General features: G+C 39.8%; 1 protein-coding gene and 1 long non-coding RNA gene across 2 annotated transcripts in view; both read left to right on the forward strand.

Moving 5' to 3' along the window:
• The window catches only part of myo10 (myosin X), a 258,704-nt gene that overhangs the window by 89,261 nt on the left and 149,944 nt on the right, over nt 1–19,499 (forward strand). The window contains exon 3 of the mRNA XM_036985483.1: nt 14,359–14,517. Coding sequence (XP_036841378.1) covers nt 14,359–14,517 — 159 coding nt within the window. The remainder of the gene's footprint in view (nt 1–14,358; nt 14,518–19,499) is intronic.
• LOC118965519 lies at nt 589–5,189 on the forward strand. The gene is made up of 5 exons (XR_005052880.1): nt 589–1,028; nt 1,275–1,323; nt 1,666–1,727; nt 1,832–1,883; nt 4,339–5,189. It is a non-coding gene; the product is annotated as an uncharacterized LOC118965519 (long non-coding RNA).

The following is a 19,499-nucleotide window of genomic DNA, read 5'->3' on the forward strand; positions in this document are numbered from 1 at the left end:
AAGTATGATCTTTGTCCCCATGTGCAGTTGCAAACCGTAGTCTGACTTTGTGATGGTGTTTTGGAGCAGTGGCTTCTTCCTTGCTGAGCGGCCTTTCAGGTTATGTTGATATAGGACTTATTTTACTGTGGATATAGATATTTTTGTACCTGTTTCCTCCAGCATCTTCACAAGGTCATTTGCTGTTGTTCTGGGATTGAGTTGCACTTTTCACATCAAAGTATGTTCATCTCTTGGAGAAATAACGCGTCTCCTTCCTGAGCGGTATGACGGCTGCGTGGTCCCATGGTGTTTATGCTTGCGTACTATTGTTTGTACAGATGAACGTGGTACCTTCAAGCATTTGGAAATTGCTCTCAAGGATGAACCAGACTTGTGGAGGTCTATACATTTTTTTTGAGGTACAGGCTGATTTCTTTTGATTTTCTCATGATTTCAAGCAAAGAGGCACTGAGTTTGAAGATTGGCCTTGAAATGCATCCACATGTACACCTCCAATGATGTCAATTAGCCTATCAGAAGCTTCTAAAGCCATGACATCATTTTCTGGAATTTTCCAAGCTGTTTAAAAGGCACAGTCAACTCAGTGTATGTAATCTTCTCACCCACTGGAATTGTGATACAGTGAATTTTCAGTGAAATAATCTGTCTGTAAACAATTGATGGAAAAATTACCAAGTAGATGTGCTAACCGACTTGCCATAACTATAGTTTGTTAACAAGAAATTTGTGGAGTGGTTGAAAACAAGTTTTAATGACTCCAACCTAAGTGTATGTAAACTTCCGACTTCAACTGTTTATATTTGCCGCAATTAAAATGCTTCCTTTCTAGCAATAAATGTCACTCACTCACTACACCGCCTAACCCACTTGAAGAAAGGGGTTGATCACTACGTGTCATAGGTGGCAGCACCTCTTAACCCCACAGAAGAAGCCGAAAAGCCTCACAGGAAGTTCTTTATTACCATCCTCCATTGAGTTTTGAAATCTGTCTTTGATACTTGATAGCTAATATCCAGTAGCTTTTGGTAAATACAATTCACAGGCTTTTGGAACTAAAGAACAGTTTAATTGTTTTCATTGATCACTGCCGAAAGTTTGGAAATACCGAGAAATAATACACTAGTGGCACATGGTGCACCAATTCGCTAACCTGAATTTTGAATCATGCATACAGTGGATCATTTGTGGGAGACAACAGACCTCATTAGCTATCTAGCTAGTTGTTTTTTATTTTTAAAACCAATGTGTTTGAAAATGTTTCTCGTTTCTAGTTCTCATCTGTTCATGCACCAGATTGGAATGCAAAGTTTGTTTGCTCAAGTAAGTAATATTATTGCGTTCCTTCATTTGTGAGTAGTTTTATTGTGTAACGTTAACATCAACGAGGACAATAATGCAAGCTAGCGAGCCTAGATAGGTAGTTAACATTACTTTGCTAGCTTGCTAACTTTAGCTAGCTAGCTTAACAGAAACATGAACTTGACCGTTGCTAACTAGCCTAATTATGATTTTGTCCTTGCTAGCCACATTACTTAGCTACCTTATTAACATTTGATGGTTTGCTAATTATCAAAATTGACTAACAGTATATGTAACTATATTCACAGGAGAAAAAGCCCCTTTAGTCATGTAGCTAGCTAATTTGGTGTGTCTTTCCATTAGGGCAATGGCCAGCCCCAGCATCGTATTCATCACAGCACCATGTGGATGCGATAGTCATGGAGGTATGTATCGTTACATTCACTTAGCCCGGATGAGACTCTGCCTCTCTCTTATTTCTTGTACAGTATTTCATTCATTTCAATGTAACATAATTTTTTTCAAACAGGGCCAGGAGTGAGACACTCCATCGGTGCCAAGTTTGGGCCGCAGACATAAAGGTAAGAACATAACTGTTACCAACTTAAATGTAAATACTTATTGGAAATATCTGCCATCTGTCTTAGACCAGGCCTGGGCGAAGGCCTTCTCCAGAGCCCTCAAATGAAAAGCCCAATGAATACTCTCCTTTGTGTAATAATTGAACTCCCACCGCTTGTGGGACATTTATTTTGAAGGCACGTATAAATAACAACTGCACGAGGACAGACAGTGACTGACAGGCTGACACACACGTCACAGTAACAAATAGCAGCTAGCTAGACATTTTCTAAAAAAATTGTTTTTCAAAGATTTCAAAGAAAAGGAAAGTAGACAATGAATGTAGGGTGTTCCAGCAAGAGTGGACATCGAAATATTTATTTATTGAGGTATCAGGGAAAGCTGTGTGCTTAGTGTGCAAAGAGTGCCTCACTGTCTTGAAAGACTACAACTTATCCCGACACTTCCAGACGAAGCATGCAGAGAAATATAGGAATTTTCCTTTCTGAGCAGAGGGCAAGTGCATCAAAATAGTTGCTTTCTCAGTTTCTCAGTTCACAAAACTGCATTCAGCAAATGTCGGAATTGCGAGAGCTAGCTATGTACTGTCCCAAAAAAATTCTAAACATAGCAAGCCATTCGCTGAGGGCGAAATCATTAAAGAATGTTTCATTGACTCTGCAGCAATACTTTGCGGCAACAAGAAATAACTGTTTGAAAATGTTTCCCTGTCAAGACGAACAGTGACATGGCATGTTGAGGACATCGCAGAGAATATGGAACAAAGGTTGAAAGACAAGGGGAAGGATTTAACCTATTTCTTCTTGGCCCTGGATGAGAGCAGTGATGCACGTGACACGGCACAGTTGTTGATATTCTTACGAGGCATAACCCCAGACTTTGAAATTACAGAGGGGCTTGCTTCAGTGCAGTCAATGAAGGGCACAACCACAGGGAAAGATTTATTGGAGGAGGTTAAAAGTGTACGGCAAAGTTGGGACTAAGCTTTAAAAAGTGATCCAGTGTGACCAAACTTGACAGGAAGTACATTGGCCTTTTGAAAAGGATACAAGATCAAATAGCTGAGCTGAACCCAGATCAGAAGATGATTTTCCTGCATTGCATTATTCATCAGGAGATGCTTTGTAAATGTGTTCTGAAAATGAGCCATGTTGTGGAAGCAGTCACTAAAGTGGTAAACTACATCAGAGCAAAATCTTTAAACCACAGGCAGTTTACCTCATTGTTGGAGGAGACGGAGTCGGGTCATGCAGATTTCCCCTACCACACAAACCTGAGATGGCTGAGTTTGGGGATGGTGTTTCAAAGGGTGTGGGACCTGAAGTCGGAGATTGCTGCGTTTTGGCAAATGGAAGGAAAATATGTGGATTTCCCTCAACTGCAAGTTAAAGAATGGTTGACTGATTTTGCCTTCACTGCGTACATCATGGCCCTCATGAATGAACTGAATTCCAAACTACAAGGGAAGGAACTTTTTCCACATCAGACGTACAGCCTTGTCAAAGCCTTCAAGGAAAAATTACTCCTCCTGACCCGCCAAGTAGAAGCCAACAATCTCACCCACCTTTCGACAGTATATTCCCTATCAGATGACCAGCATGAGAACTATACATCGCTTCTCCGTTCTTTGAACGGTGAGTTTTCTCATCGTTTTGAGGATTTCAAAGTGTTAAAAGTGTTGGAATGGTGGTGGATAACGCTCCCTCTGACCTGCAACTTGAGCTTATCGATCTTCAGTCTGATGCAGTCATTTAAAACAATGTCACTGACCAGGTTCTATGCATCTCTCAATTAACAAAACTTTCCAAAGATTACGAATCATGTTCAGAAGATCTTTGGGTCAACCTATGTATGTGAACAGACATTTTCAGTGATGAAATATAACAAGTCAAAGCACAGATCATCTCTTACTGACTCTCACCTCACAGCAATCATGCATATAGCAACGTCAGAAACTATACCTGACTTCACTTCTCTAGTCAATGCCTATCAGAGACTTCACTCCTCACACTGATTGAGTAGTTTAAATGTAATGTTAAGCTCTCTCTTTCTTGTGTTTTTGTGCATACCCTTAAAAGTTCTGTCTGTGGTGCTGAATGCAGTGTACTTTTTCCTCCGTGTAGTTCATTGCATGTTTAATAATGAAAATACCTACCAAAAGGAGAACATGGATGTGGTTTATTTCTGTGCATGTTCAAAAAGTAAAATAAGTAGCACATCTAGACATGATTTACAGTAGATATCTGTCACACAGTCATACACATGATGTATAATCATGTAAAATGATTGTGGACCGCGATGGCAAAAAGATATTCTAATGTGGCCCTCCTTGGAGAATAATTGCCCAGGCCTGCTTTAGACTGTCACAATAAAAGTATATAAAATATAGAGGGTGGGGGATGGAAATATGTTAACATAATGTGTCATTTTTAATACTTCTCTTGCATTTTGTAGCTTAGGTTCTAGCTGTAACGGGTGCCAAGGACCTGAAGTCAACAGTGTGGTGGATGCTACCTTGCATTCTGTCAAACCATCTCGCCATCGCCATAACCTGGATTGGGGCAGGGGATAAGGCCTGTGTCAGGGACTTGTTTCTGAAGACCATTCTATTTTTATGTGTGTTCCATTTGTTTTCTGTACTTTTTAAGTTAAAAAAAGTTGCTAGGACACTTCAGGAGAGTCATCAAGAAGGTAACCCAGTAGGATGGATAGGATGTAAAAAGGTACTTAATATGGGTCAACATTTTTTGTGGTGGAGTTTTTTTAAATATCTCCTGGATATAGGACAGACACTTCAAAACCTTATTCCTTATTATTTATTTTTTGACTGTCTGTTTTGCCATTTTTATATGTGTTATTCAATGTGTTTCTATGGGCTATAGCAGTAAAGAACAAATGTAATATTTTATCAAATCATTTTTGTATATATTTTTTATACTGACAGGGGTTCTAAAATTCTACATCAAATAGCTAAATGATCCATGGTATGACCATCTTAAAACAATTCCATATGTTAGCTTAGTAGATATCGCGAACACAGGGCTTAGACTTACACTCACAGTTTTTTAATGCAGCAGCAAACATTGTCACTGATTCTCCCTCTTCCTGGTTTCTTCTGTGGAACCTAAACCTTTTTTTAACTAGTGGTTTTGGTGAAAAGTGTCCTTTGAGTATTTCCACAATATCCTCATATAGTGCCTTCGGAAAGTATACAGTCCCCTTGACTTTACAGCCTTATTCTAAAATTGATTAAATACGTTTTTTTCAGCAATCTACACACAATACCTCATAATGACAAAGTGAAAACAGGTTTTTAGAAAATTTGTGCCAATGCATTAAAAATAAAAAAGTATTCACACCCTTTGCTAAGAGACTTGAAATTGAGCTCAGGTGCATCCTGTTTCCATTGATCATCCTTGAGATGTTTCTACAACTTGATCCACCTGTGGTAAATTAAATTGATTGGACATGATTTGGAAAGGCACACACCTGTCTATACAAGGTCCCACAGTTGACGGTGCATGTCAGCGCAAAAACCAAGCCACAAGGTCGAAGGAATTGTCCGTAGAGATCCTAGACAGGATTGTGTTGAGTCACAGATCTGGGGAAGGGTACCAAAACATTTCTGCAGCATTGAAGGTCTCCAAGAACACAGTGGCCTCCATCATTCTTAACTGAAAGAGGTTTGGAACCACCAAGACTCTTCCTAGAGCTGGCCGCCCAGCCAAACTGAGCAATTGGGGGAGAAAGGCCTTGGTCTGGGAGGTGACCAAGAACCCGATGGTCACTCTGACTGAGCTCAAGAGTCCTCTGTGGAGATGGGAGAACCTTCCATAAGGACAACCATCTCTGCAGCAGTCCTTTAATCAGGCCTTTATGGTAGAGTGTCCAGATGGAAGCCACTTATAACTAAAAGGCACATGACAGCGCATTTGGAGTTTGCCAAAAGGTATCTAAAGACTCTCAAACCTCACACCACACCTACGTTGAAGCATGGTGGTGGTAGCATCCTGCTGTGGGGATGTTTTTCAGCAGCAGGGACTGGGAGACTAGTCAGGATCGAGGCAATGATGAACGGAGCAAAGTACAGAGAGATCCTTGATGAAAACCTGCTCCGGAGCGGTCAGGACCTCGGACTGGGGAGAAGGTTCACCTTCCATGAGGACAACGACCCTAAGCACACAGCCAAGACAATGCAGGAGTGGCTTCGGGACAAGTCTCTGAATGTCCTTGAGTGGCCCAGCCAGATCCCGGACTTGAACCCGATCAAACGTCTCTGGAGAGACCTGAAAATAGCTGTGCAGCAACGCTCCCCATCCAACCTGACAGAGCCTGAGAGAATCTGCAGAGAAGTATGTGAGAAACTCCCCAAATGTTTTATTTTGCCTTTATTTAACTAGGCAAGTCAGTTAAGAACAAATTCTTATTTTCAATGATGGCCTAGGAACAGTTACCGGTGTGCCTAGCTTGTAGCGTCATACCCAAGAAGACTCAATGCTGTAATCACTGCCAAAGGTGCTTCAACAAAGTACTGATTAAAGGGTCATAATACTTATGTAAATGTGATATTTCAGTTTATTGTTAATAAATGAGTAAACATTTCTAAACAGTTTTTTGCTTTGTCATTATGGGATATTGTGTGTAGATTGATGAGGGGTAAATTAAATGTCTTTGTCCCCATTACACTTAAAAATATTGGCAGTTTTGTTTTCATTAATGTCATTTGTAAGAACAAAATATTAAATCCGTTCTGTATTTGAGCTCTTCCATATTATTTTGTCTTTCCAAAGTTTAGAATCCCAGGCCAACTCTAAAGCTATGAACTATTTCAACTTCTCACTCTATTCTTAATGTGCACCAATGGCAGACGGGAAATTTCCCGGTGGTCTGAGGGTCGTTTTGGCCTGCGGTGAATAGTCAATTTGACCAGCAATAATATAGCAAGCCGGAATGAGTTGACGGAGAATCCACGCATCAGGCGCGTCACTCACTCGCTGCAGTGTCCCCGCACCAAAAATGACATCAGGTTTCTCCGCAACGCACATAGCAACCGTCAACCTGCCTCTTACAGATAACATTTTAGACAAGTCGCACGGCGAAATGGACAGTCAGAAGAGGAAAGGTGGAGCAGAGAGGGAGATAATAAAAAGAGAAAGGCCCTTACCACAGACGCTGCAAAATAAGCAACATGTTCGCCAGTAAGGGACCAGGTCAGTCAAAAAACACTAGCTAAACCACACACACGACACCCAGAATGGCTAGCTAAGTAGCCTAGCTAATAATAGTGACACAACGACCGGTAGGCTAAACAGTTTGCACGTCTTACGTCTTCGTGGTAGATTTATATCATAGCAATGAGTGCAACATAGCGATCATAATATGACATTGAAGGCAATATGTTTCAACTAGTAAAACATAGTAAACCTAGACTATGGGCTTGCAAACATTCGGTCATGACCACATAAGCTAGTGAAAGTGCACATGTACAGCGAAACAGGCTACAGTAACGTAACCATAATGCATCCATGAACGTAACACTGTGTGACACAGCACAGGCAATGACAAAGATCATTAGCACCATTAGTACCAGCATTACAAGTTTCTAAAATAATATACTTCTCTGGGAAAAATTACAAGACCACTCCAAATTAAGAGACCACTCTTAATTTTTTTCAGAGCTGTATTAATGTAGCCTACTGATACACTAATGATAGTGAGTATGATAATAGAGTATTTTCTTTGCAAAGGTGGAGAAGGAAGCAGCAGCAGCACTAGAGTTTCAGGTGCTCCTGCAGAACTGGAGAAGGTGGTAAGTTCAGAGTCAGACTCAGAGCAGGAACCTTCAGCTACAACTGAAGAGCACAAACCTAATCATGGAGGCTATGATTTTAGATGAATATGTGCTTTATTTATGAGATTATCAGTAGGACTGTAATCGGGGGGCATACAATCGATGACCGCACAAGTAATACAAGTTTAAGTTGAGGTTATTTACAATGTTAATCTCATTCTGCAGAGCAACCAGATGTGCAGAGCGAGAGAGAGAGGTTCAGAGCAACCAGATGTGCAGAGAGAGAGAGGTTCAGAGCCCAGTACAAGGAAAATAGAAAGGGACAGCGAAAGCACTGAACATCCATTTGATTATTTTGCCCGTCCTCAGTCCAAGGATTTTGACTTATTTTTTTCAGTACCACCAATAACAAACTCCTCATAGAGTCATTCCCAATGTATTCCACTCCAGAGATGGCACAAACAGAAAATGGCTGACATACAATGAAGTAACTCACTCCTTGTTCTGCTCAGTATGTCTTGCATTCGCAAAACCTTCACGCCAGTGATAGTGCATTTGTCAAAGGAGGCATGCAGGCCTGGAAACATGCCCATCAGAAAGTACATGAACATGTGAGAAGCAAAACCCATAGAGAAAGTGCAGAAGCCTTTTTCCTCAGAGCCAGCAAAGCAGACATCTGTACCCTTCTGAGTGATAAGCAAATGTCAGTTCAACGAGACCAGGTCAGAAAGAGGAGGCAGGTCATGGAACGTGTGATTGATGTAGTTAAAGTGATTGGTAAATGTGGGCTTAGCTACAGAGGACACAGACACGAAGCAGCATATAACTTGGAAAACATGGCCGACAATCATGGCTAGTTTTTTGAGCTTATATTGTTACTAGTGGTAATTACTTACTGGTTACTCTAAAGTAGCTATGCTATGACTCGTCCTTATTAACAGGCTGACAAGGGTGAAAGAACATTTGATGTGAGTTAAAGCTTTTGTACAGAGATATGTTTTTTGGACTTTCATATTATACTTGCAGTTATGTAGTCAATGTTCAATTTCATTAACTTAGTGTATAGATGTGTTTATTGTTGTGCTGTTGGCTTTATGGACACAGTGAGGGAACATTGTAATCTACATTTTTTGTAGAGGAGGTCTTTTTCGACTTTTGTATTATACTTACTTACATTGTTGTAGCTTATGTTTAAGTTCTGTGAATGTGTGTGTGTGTGTGTGTGTGTGTGAAGTTTTTTGATACTTTTGTTATGCTTGAATATAAAGATAATAATTTGAACATTTGAGCTAACTCTGTATATCTCATTCTCTTTTGAAAAAGTGTAGGCTAATAGTTGTGTCTAGCCTAGTACATTTGTATGATGTGCTATGATTGGTGTATTCCTAGTGAGTTTTTGAGGGTGCACCCATAGCCATAGCATACCTTGAAAATGCAGTGTTCAGATAGGCTACTTTTTGTTCATTTGGTAGGTCCCAAATGTTTGTATTTTGTAATGTGGATAACTTTCTTCCCAGATGAACATAGTGTCCAAATGTATAACTAGTTTGGTGCCCGTTACATCAACAAATAGGGTTAGCCTACAAAATTAGCGGTCTGGTGGTTTACGTGAACAGGGTGGCCTGGGATGGAGTCAAATTCCCGGTCTGAATTATTGTTTCAGTCCGCCCCTGATGTGCACCAATCTGGTTTTAGATCTGGACATAGCACCGTTTCAGCTGCTATGCTGTGTTAAATTGCTAAGATCATACTAATCAATCTGCTGTTGACCATCACATTCTCATTCAAAGGTTGACTGAAATAGGCCAGGAACAAGATTCTTGCATGTGGTTTGAGAATGATCTAACAGACAGGACACAATATGTGATTTCTGATGGTGTTAAGTGTAGTTTCCTGGATATTGCAAAGGTGTACCGCAGGGGACGGTATTGGGACCTGTCCTCTTTTCTATTTATATATGTAATATTGGTCTATCTGTTAAAACTTGTAATATTAATCTGTATACAGATGACACTGTTATGTTTGCCATTTCCCGAGCTGTTGACCAGGCTATGTTGGAGCTGCAATCTGACCTTTTTGCATTGACTTGCAGAAAGCACTAGTTGGTTTAAAATGTGTACTTAATGCGGGCAAGATTAAATACATAATAAATAATAATAATACAAATAATTCTCGCCAAAAAATATTTCAAATGGACATTAATTTTCATTAATTGGATGGTTCTCCCATTTGGATTGACAAATATTTATTGTTTAAAAAACAATAAGCTAGTTAAAAAGCTCATATTTAAAGTGGGCTTTTTTAGAGAAAAAAAATTGTCTCTCCGTAAATAGCAGGAGGTAGATTGTACAGTAAATTTTCCTGACAGTTCTTGACTTTATCACTGGTGATATTTTTAGTGCATTGTTGGAATAACCTGCAAAATTCCTTGCTTCTTGATTCCCTGCTGCCACTAGTGCAGTTTAGGACTCTGGTGTTAAGTTAATTCATAGAAGATTGCAGTTGTTTCTATTGATTCTAATGGTTTATTTGTTATATATATATTTATAGACTCACGCAGGCACGCACGCACGCACACACACACACACACACACAGACACACAGTACCAGTAAAAAGTTTGGACACACCCACTCATTCCAGGATTTTCTTTATTTTTTACAATTTTCTACATTGTAGAATAATAGTGAAGCCATCAACACTATGAAATAACAATAATGGAAACATGTAGTACCCAAAAAAGTGTTTAATAAATCTAAATATATTTTAGATTTGAGATTCTTCAAAGCAGCCACCCTTTGCCTTGATGACAGCTTTGCACACTCTTGGCATTCTCTCAACCAGCTTCATGAACAATGCTTTTCCAACAGTCTTGAAGGAGTTCCCACATATGCTGAGCACTTGTTGGGTGCTTTTCCTTCACTCTGCGGTCCACCTAATCCCAAACCATCTCAATTGGTTGAGGTTGGGAGATTGTGGAGGACAGGTCATCTGATTCAGCACTCCATTACTCTCCTTCTTGGTCAAATAACCCTTACAAAGCCTGGAGGTGTTTGGGTCATTGTCCTTTTAAGAAACAAATGTAAGTACCACTAAGTGCAAACTAAATTAGATGGCGTATCGCTGCAGAATGCTGTGGTATCCATGCTGGTTAAGTGTGCCTTGAATTCTAAATAAATGACTTACAGTGTCACCAGAAAAGCACCATCACACCTCCTCCTACATGCTTCACACAGCCTGATTCACACAGTCTCCTCTGAACAGGTGATGTTGAGATGTGTCTGTTACCTGAACTCTGTGAATAATTTATTTGGGCTGTAATCTGAGGTGCAGTTCATTTCCCATTTCTGAGGCTGGTAACTAATGAACTTATCCTCTGCAGCAGAGGTAACTCTTGGTCTTACTTTCCTGTGGCGGTCCTCATGAGAGCCAGTTTCATTATAGCGCTTGATGGATTTTACAACTGCACTGGAGGAAACTTTCAAAGTCCTTGAAATTTTCTGGATTGACTGACCTTCATGTCTTAAAGGAATTTCTCTTTTCTTATTTCAGCTGTTCTTGCCATAATATGGACTTGATCTTTTAGCAAATAGGGCTATCTTCTGTATACCTACCCTGTCACAGCACATCTGATTGGCTCAAACGCATTAAGAAGGAAAGAAATTCCACGATTTAACTTTTAAGAAGAGACACCTGTTAATTGAAATTCATTCCAGGTGACTACCTCATGAAGCTTGTTGAGAGAATGCCAAGAGTGTACAAAGCTGTGTTCAAGGCCAAGGGTGGCTACTTTGAAGAATCTCAAATTTAAAATATATTTTGATTTGTTTAACACTTTTTTCAGTTACATCCATATGTGTTAATTCATAATTTTGATGTCTTCACTATTATTCTACAACATAGAAATAACTATTGAATGAGAAGGTGTGTTCACATTTTTGACTGGTACTTCTGTGTGGCAGCTCCATATAATAGTACCTGCAAAACACCATTCTCAACGTCAACAGTGTAGAGGCGACTCCGGGATCCTGGCCTTCTAGGCAGAGTTCCTCTGTCTAGTGTCTGTTCTTTTTTTCTTAATATTACATTTTCATTGGACAGTCTGTAATATGGCTTTTTCTTTGTCACTCTGCCTAGAAGGCCAGCATCCCGGAGTCACCTCTTCACTGTTGACGTTGACACTGGTGTTTTACGGGTACGATTTAATGAAGCTAATATACTTGTCATCTTGCTCAGTTGTGCACCAGAGCCAGTTTGCACTGTTCTGTGAAGGGAGTAGTGCACAGCGAGATCTTCAGTTTCTTTGCAATTTCTCGCATGGAATAGCCGCATGGAATTTCTCAGAACAAGAATAGACTGACGAGTTTCAGAAGAATGTCCTTTATTTCTGGCCATTTTGAGCCTGTAATTGAACCGACAAATGCTGATGCTCCAGATACTCAACTAGTCTAAAGAGGCCAGTTGGATTGCTTCTTTAAACCAGGATAACATTTTTCAGCTGTGTAACATAATTGCAAAAGGGTTTTCTAATGATCAATTAGCCTTTTAAAATGATACACTTGGATTAGCTAACACAACATACCATTGGAACACAGGAGTGGTGGTTGCTGGTAATGGTTCTCTGTACGCATATGTAGATATTCCATTAAAAAAACTGTTGTTTCCAGCTACAATAGTGATTTACAACATTAACAATGTCTACACTGTATTTCTGATAAATTTTATGTTATTTTAATGGACAAAAAATGTGCTTTTCTTTAAAAAATAAGGACATTTCTAAGTGACCCCAAACTTTTGAATGGTAGTGTATATATTATTATTGTTTCATTTGGAATGTACATTTTTCTTGATTGTGAAAATGTTTGTACTCAGGTCACCATTGTAAATGAGACCCTGGTCTCAATTGGGCTGACCTGAATTAATAAAACTTTTAATAAAGAATAAAAACAATACACTGATAAATAAAATCGTTTTTCCTGAGTGTACTTTTAATAGAGATGAGATTTAGTTTGAAGTGCAAAGTGTAGCAATACAGGTGAAATCAATATTTTACCCAGACATGGTGGTGTAAACGAAAGATGCTTTGAACCAAGAGGTTGTGAGTTCAAATCCTGGGTGAGGACATGTTGAATTATAACTACTGTTTAAATGAACATGCAAAATGTAATCATGTGGGGCAAATTTGTAAGTTGAAAATGCTTTATATTGATAGACCTGGTGTGTGTGTCCGTTTCCCTAACCTTGTCAACAGACAAAAGAACTGTGAATGGATCAGTGGTTCGCCAATCAGGGCTTTGATGGGCTTAGCAACAGTAACAAGGGGTGATGTATAATGAGGCACATATTTTTTTGGGGGAGAATGTTTCTTTAGGGCTACCAGGCAACGTCCTAAAAACGTCTTTATGGACATCCCCGGAACAAGTCAGGAACTAGACAAAAACCTCCAGGGGACCATGACAGAATATTCTATGTTTTAAACGTCTTTGGTCCCCGGAATGTACTTACAACGTTCCAATAAAACAATGGAGCATTAATATCTTATATTACCAGAATATGGCAACAATTTGCTTTGTATGTTTGGTGTGACGTTGATTGAATATTCTCCTAATGCATGTAAAACCAAGTATCTGCTATTTTCCAAATCACGTGAACATATATCTGCTGATTTATGCATACGTAACATTGGATGGTGCCCTCATTGATTGTGTCCCCACTTATACATTTCTAGGCATCTGGATTGATAATAGGCTTTCATTCGAAAATCATGTTGATGAGTTAGTTAATTAAGAAGTTAATAATTAAAATGGGCTTTTATGGGAATAGGTCATGCCTTTCCTTAAATAGCAGAAAACAAATAATTCAGTCAACATTTATTCCGGTCTTAGACAATGGTGATATTGTCAATATGAATGCAGATGCCACTGTATTGAAGCCCCTGGATGTAGTTATCGTAGTGCATTGTGCTTTATTGCGGGTGATAGTTTCAGCACACATCACTGCACTCTGTATCAGAAAGTAGGCTGTCCCTCTTTGAAATTTTGTAGATCGATGCATTGCACACTAGCTGTTTATAAAGCCGTGTTGCATAACCTACCTCCATACCTAGCTTCTCGGTTCACCTACGGAAATACAAGCTGTCAGACACGGTCTAAGGGATGGCTAACTCTGGAGATCCCTTCCATCTCGATAGAGTTAGGTTAGCCTTTAGCTATTTTCTACCTTGCTTGTGGAATGGTGTACAGAGTTTGCTGAAATTGGATGAATTAGTGCCTCTGAGGCAGGTCAGATGGCTGTGTGAGGACCTTTTTAGGGAATAATGTGTTTGTTTCTTATGATTCTATGCTTGATCTTTTTGTGTGTGGTTTTGCTTGCCTATATATTTTTTATGTTAACTATGTATTTTTACTATGTTTTGTAACTTTCCCCAGGTCATTGCTGTAAATGTGAATGTATTCTCAGTCAACTCACCTGGTAAAACAAGGAATAAGTCAATAAAGACCAAATTAAATACTCTTGTTTCAAAATATTTTCACCCATTACCTCTATGGTCCATTTGGTGACTTCAATAGAACCATATGACATGAAGTGAATTATGAACAAATCTTCCAGATCATTGTTGTAAAGGAGAATGTTTAGTGAACTGTCCACTCACAACCTACAACCTACCCTCTGTGTTTTGACCCAGGTGTACACCTACAAGCAGAATGCCCTCACCAGACAGAAAGTGCAGCCCATGCACCCCAGCAGCTCAGGGGGAGTGGAGGATATGGCCAGCCTGGAAGACCTTCATGACGGGGCCATCATGCACAACCTGTACCTTCGCTACCAGCAGAGGAACATTTATGTGAGTCATTCATATTAGAATGATACTCAGGCACTCCTCACTTTGTGCAAATCAAAGTACCTCAGTATCTTGATCACAGAGACAGTTAAAACCACAAAAGTATGCTTTAACAACGCTGCTATGCCTTCTTCCGAGTGTGCGAAATCTATGTGAGTGTTTACGAAGCCTTGTAAAGTAAAGATTAACACACTTTGCCATGCTGTCTCCCCTTATGGTGAGAGTAAGAATTCATGAGAATGAAAGCCCCATTGTTTAGTTCATCGAAGATACATAGATGTGCCATTGATTGATACACACATTTACATCTGTAGCTTATATTGTGTCAACATTTACAAATCAGTCAGACAATATTTCAAGTAAACTAGACCAGAATGGTTCATTAGTTTCAAGTTTCTTATTCTGAAATAACTTCATATAGTATATTCCCAGCCCCTAAAGTAGTCCATATTTCATCTCACTGTGACATGGCGCTAAAACAGTCAGGATGAAAACCAATGAGGAACTTCAATGTCATTTTTTTTGTTATGAGATTTGAAAATAGCCATGTCCAGATGTAGAGATATACAGTACCTCTTCTTGTTTCACATGATCAGTTGAGAAGCAGAAAGTGCTGAGAAATGATCCGAAGTCTGTTTTCGTTTCAGTCCCCCACTCCTATACAAAGATTTTTCTCACACAAACACTAGTGATGAATGAAGAGGTCAGTTTATGAAGAAAACCGGGAAGAAAAGTCACACATACAGTACACACTTTACTAGGACTAGAGTTATTATTCATGCATCCATTAGGCCACACATTACTGTCAAGTCTTAGTACAGTGAATCAGACTGTGAAAGAGTGCCTGTTCATGGATGGGGGACCTTTGCCACACACTCACATCATTCACTTCAGTACACCACCCACTTAACCTTGTACACAAACAAAAAGATATCCAGGGCACAAAACTACAGATTAGAATGCTGGCATCCATTTTGTTAGCCGTTATCTAGTCATTATCTATTCCCAGTATGTCTGTCAATATAAATCACCATCCTGCAGATTTGCTATTATACTCCCATTGCTAGGATGTTAGGGAGGTTAAATGTATTAATAAAAAATGAACTAAAGCTCAAATCATACAACAGACTCTCAGAAGCACAAGTCTGTAGGCTATACCATTGCTGGGATATAACAATTTGTGTGTCCGAATTCTGGATCAAAAGGTCACGGAAGATCATGCACATGGCCTGGTTTCCCAATAGCATCTTAAGGCAAATAACCTTTGTAGGTCCATTACATAAATCTCTGACCAGGTTCCCAAAATCATTATTGTTGAAGTTGCACTTGAAAGTTCTCGTTATTTACCGGCTGCTTCAGACCACTTGTAGAACAGCGAAGTACATCGTTAGATTAGTTTTTGCCCTTCACTTTACATTCAGAAGATCTCCGCTAAACATAGAGTCAAGATGTGTATCCAGCTCTCTGTGACCGCCGATAACTTCACAACCAAGTAGATTACAAATACAAAGTTGCCAATGTAATTGCAATTGTTACACAAGTGAAGGATAGGCCTAAAAATATTCTTAAAATAAAGACAGAGGTAACTGCATTAAAATATAAATACAGTAAAGGCTATAGATCTATATAATGTATTTCAATCATATTGAAATATATTTAATGTTCAGTCGATTGAGTTCTATTTCGCTAATAATAGGCTAATATAATTTATATAAATATTTTTCTTGATGTGCAAATCTGTGATTTAGTGTATTATTGTTATTGGGTAAGCTGCATCAATATTTGAAGCCAAATGTGGTAATATCTTTCTAGGAGCTGATACGTTGTCAGTATTGTAGATTTTTTTTAAATAAAAAATCATTTCTCTCTCTTTACTGAAATTAGAGCTAATATCTTTAAGCCTTTGTCTGGAGTAAAATGTATCCATAACTGTTATAGGGGTCTACCGTCTCCCAATGGCTAACCTTTGTGCACTTGAGGGATGATTCGAGGAGTGCTTTGTTGTCTTCTTTTACTAAATCAGATGTTATTATCATGGGTGACCTAAATTCTGATTGGGAAATGGAGTCTTCAGACAATCTAAGACCTGTAATGATCTAAACCTAAACCAGCTGGTGACGAAGCCTACACGGCCCAACCATTAAGATCTTTCAAAGTTAACTCTGATCTTATTTTAACAAATACTCCAGATAAATATGTTACTAGTGGGGTTTCCCCACTGGATATTAGTGACTATTACCCAGTTGTCTGTGTCAGAGATGGATAAGGGCACAAGGCGAGACCCAGATGCAGACATGGGAGGCAGATGGTTTGAGTCTCTGATGTTTATTATTATCCAAGGGGTAGGCAAGAGAATGGTCGTGAACAGGCAAAAGATCAAAACCAGGTCAGAGTCCAGGAGGTTCAGAGTTGCAGGCAGGCTCGAGGTCAGGGCATGCAGAAATGGTCAGGCAGGCGGGTTCAGAGTCCAGACAGGCAAGGGTCACAACTGGGAGGACTAGCAAAACAGAGAGAAGGCAAAAGCAGGAGAACGGAGAAAAACACGCTGGTTGACTTGACAAACAAGACGAACTAGCAATAGACAAGCAGGGAACACAAGAATAAGTACCCAGGGACTAATTAGGAAAACAGGTGACACCTGGAGGTGGGTGGAGACAATCACAAAGACAGGTGAAACAGATCAGGGCGTGACAAGATGTGAAAATGCATTACTAACCTTGTTTCATCACCTTGTTTCATCAAGAGGAACTTTAAAAACTTTAGTGAACAGGCTTTTTTACACAATCTTTATTTTAGTGACCTTGTATTACAGCTATCCCTGAACCTGATATAGCTTTGAGCATTTTTAACCACATTACGGGTTAAAGGGAGATCGAATGCCTGGTACACTCCGGAATGATCAGAAGTCATTTTGTGATATCCAATTGGTAGTTAGTCTTGTCCCATCGCTGCAACTCCCGGACGGACTCAGGAGATGCAAAGGTCGAGAGCCGTGCGTCCTCCGAAACACGACCCTGCCAAGCCACACTGCTCACTTAACCTGGAAGCCAGCCGCACCAATGTCTCGGAGGAAACACTTTACAACTGGCGACCGAGGTCAGCGTGCATGTGCCCGGCCCGCCACAAGTCACTAGAGCATGATGGGACAAGAACATCCCAGCCGGCCAAACCCTTCTCTAACCCAGACGACGCTGGGCCAATTGTGCGCCGCCTCATGGGTCTCCAAGTCACGGCCGGATGCGACACAGCCTGGGATCAAACCCGGGTCTGTAGTGTAGCCGATCGCACTGTGATGCAGTGCCTTAGACCGCTGCGCCACTCGGGAGACCATATTGGCAAGCTTTTAAGCAACTGAGGAATTATTGTGTAAGACATCAGAAAAGCTACATCTGATTATTATGTAACCACATTTTCAGATTGTAATGGGAACCCTGCTAGATTCTGGGAAGCTCTCAAATCCCTGAAGGGCTCGACTTCCTCCTCACTTCCACAACAAATTAATTCAGACATTGGCCTCATAACGGAACAAAATGCATCATTCTACATTTAATCAACATTCTATTTCAGCTGACATCTCTTTGAAATAACTTCTAAGCCAATTCACAATAATATTGGGCTGGATGCTGATAGGGGTAACTTGCTGAATGATTAAATAAATGGATAGTCAAATATATTTATTTTAGGCTACTTACAAAAAAAGAAGACCTGAATGGTTGCTAGCAATAGACAACAAGAAATCCACAGGGGCCGACCAATTGGATCCTAGTCTGCTAAAGTGTGCATAGTGGCACATTTTGTATTTAACATTATTATCAGGAAATATTCCATAAGTATAGAAATCAACTCTTGTGCTGCCACTCCATAAGGGAGTAGTGATCTTAATCATTATCGCCCCATTTCAAGGCTTCCTTGTCTAGCTAAGATTCTCAAATCCTTGGTAATGTACAACTTTGCTCTTTTTGATCTGAGAAATGTATTTTGAATCTAAACCAATCAGGGTTTAGGCCTGGCCATAGCACTATTACAGCAACCACTTTAGTTGTTAATGATCTTGTCAATGCTGTAGACACTAAAATGAAATGTGACTTGTTTCAGGAAACTAGGCGTATGTCACACATCACTACTTCACAGGAGCGCCATTTGAACGTAAACTTATTTTTTTAATCAAAATGCGCTTTAGGGCAGAAATGCCTTCTGGAACATGTGAACTTTCATGTGCCTTAATAGCAAACTTGTATGCCATCTGTAAATGGGAATACAATTGTTAAATTAGGAGCCTAGTTGGTTTAGCCACAGAAAAAGTCAGCAACCTTCCCTCTAGCCATGATTTGCTGAGGTGAGTGGGCTGGACATGCCGAGATATGAGTTCAGATTGGTCTGCCATGTAGCACACTTCTGTCTGTAAGATAAGCTGGTCCATATGTGTAGGTAATTCTTTCAAACGTGGCTTTAAAAAAAAGATATCACCTAGTAAAACTGCATGAGTGTTGCTATCCACTTTCTGGAGAACCGAGTTTTGAAATCAGTGGAATTAGAGTATGATAGCTAAGGAGATGGAGAAAATTCTGCCGATTGATTGCAAATATGCAGACGGAGTCGAAAAGAGAACACACAGAAGGCTGTTGTATAAAATGCCTGTCTCCGGATTCCATCTTTAAACTAAGGGCAACCATGATGTAATGACGTTCGTCTGTACGAGAGGCGGACCAAAGCGCAGCGTGGTTGTTTTGATTCATGTTTTAATAAATAACTACACATGAACAAACTAACAAAAACAAGAAATGTGAAAACGCAAAACAGTCCTATCCTGTGACAACAAACACAGTGACAGGAACAATCACCCACAAACACACAGTGACACCCAGGCTACCTAAGTATGATTCTCAATCAGAGACAACTAATGACACCTGCCTCTGATTGAGAACCATACTAGGCCGAAACATAGAAATACCCAAATCATAGAAAAACAAACATAGACTGCCCAC

This window comes from Oncorhynchus mykiss, chromosome 8 (genome assembly GCF_013265735.2).
Source record: "Oncorhynchus mykiss isolate Arlee chromosome 8, USDA_OmykA_1.1, whole genome shotgun sequence".
In the NCBI taxonomy this organism is placed as follows: Eukaryota; Metazoa; Chordata; class Actinopteri; order Salmoniformes; family Salmonidae; genus Oncorhynchus; species Oncorhynchus mykiss.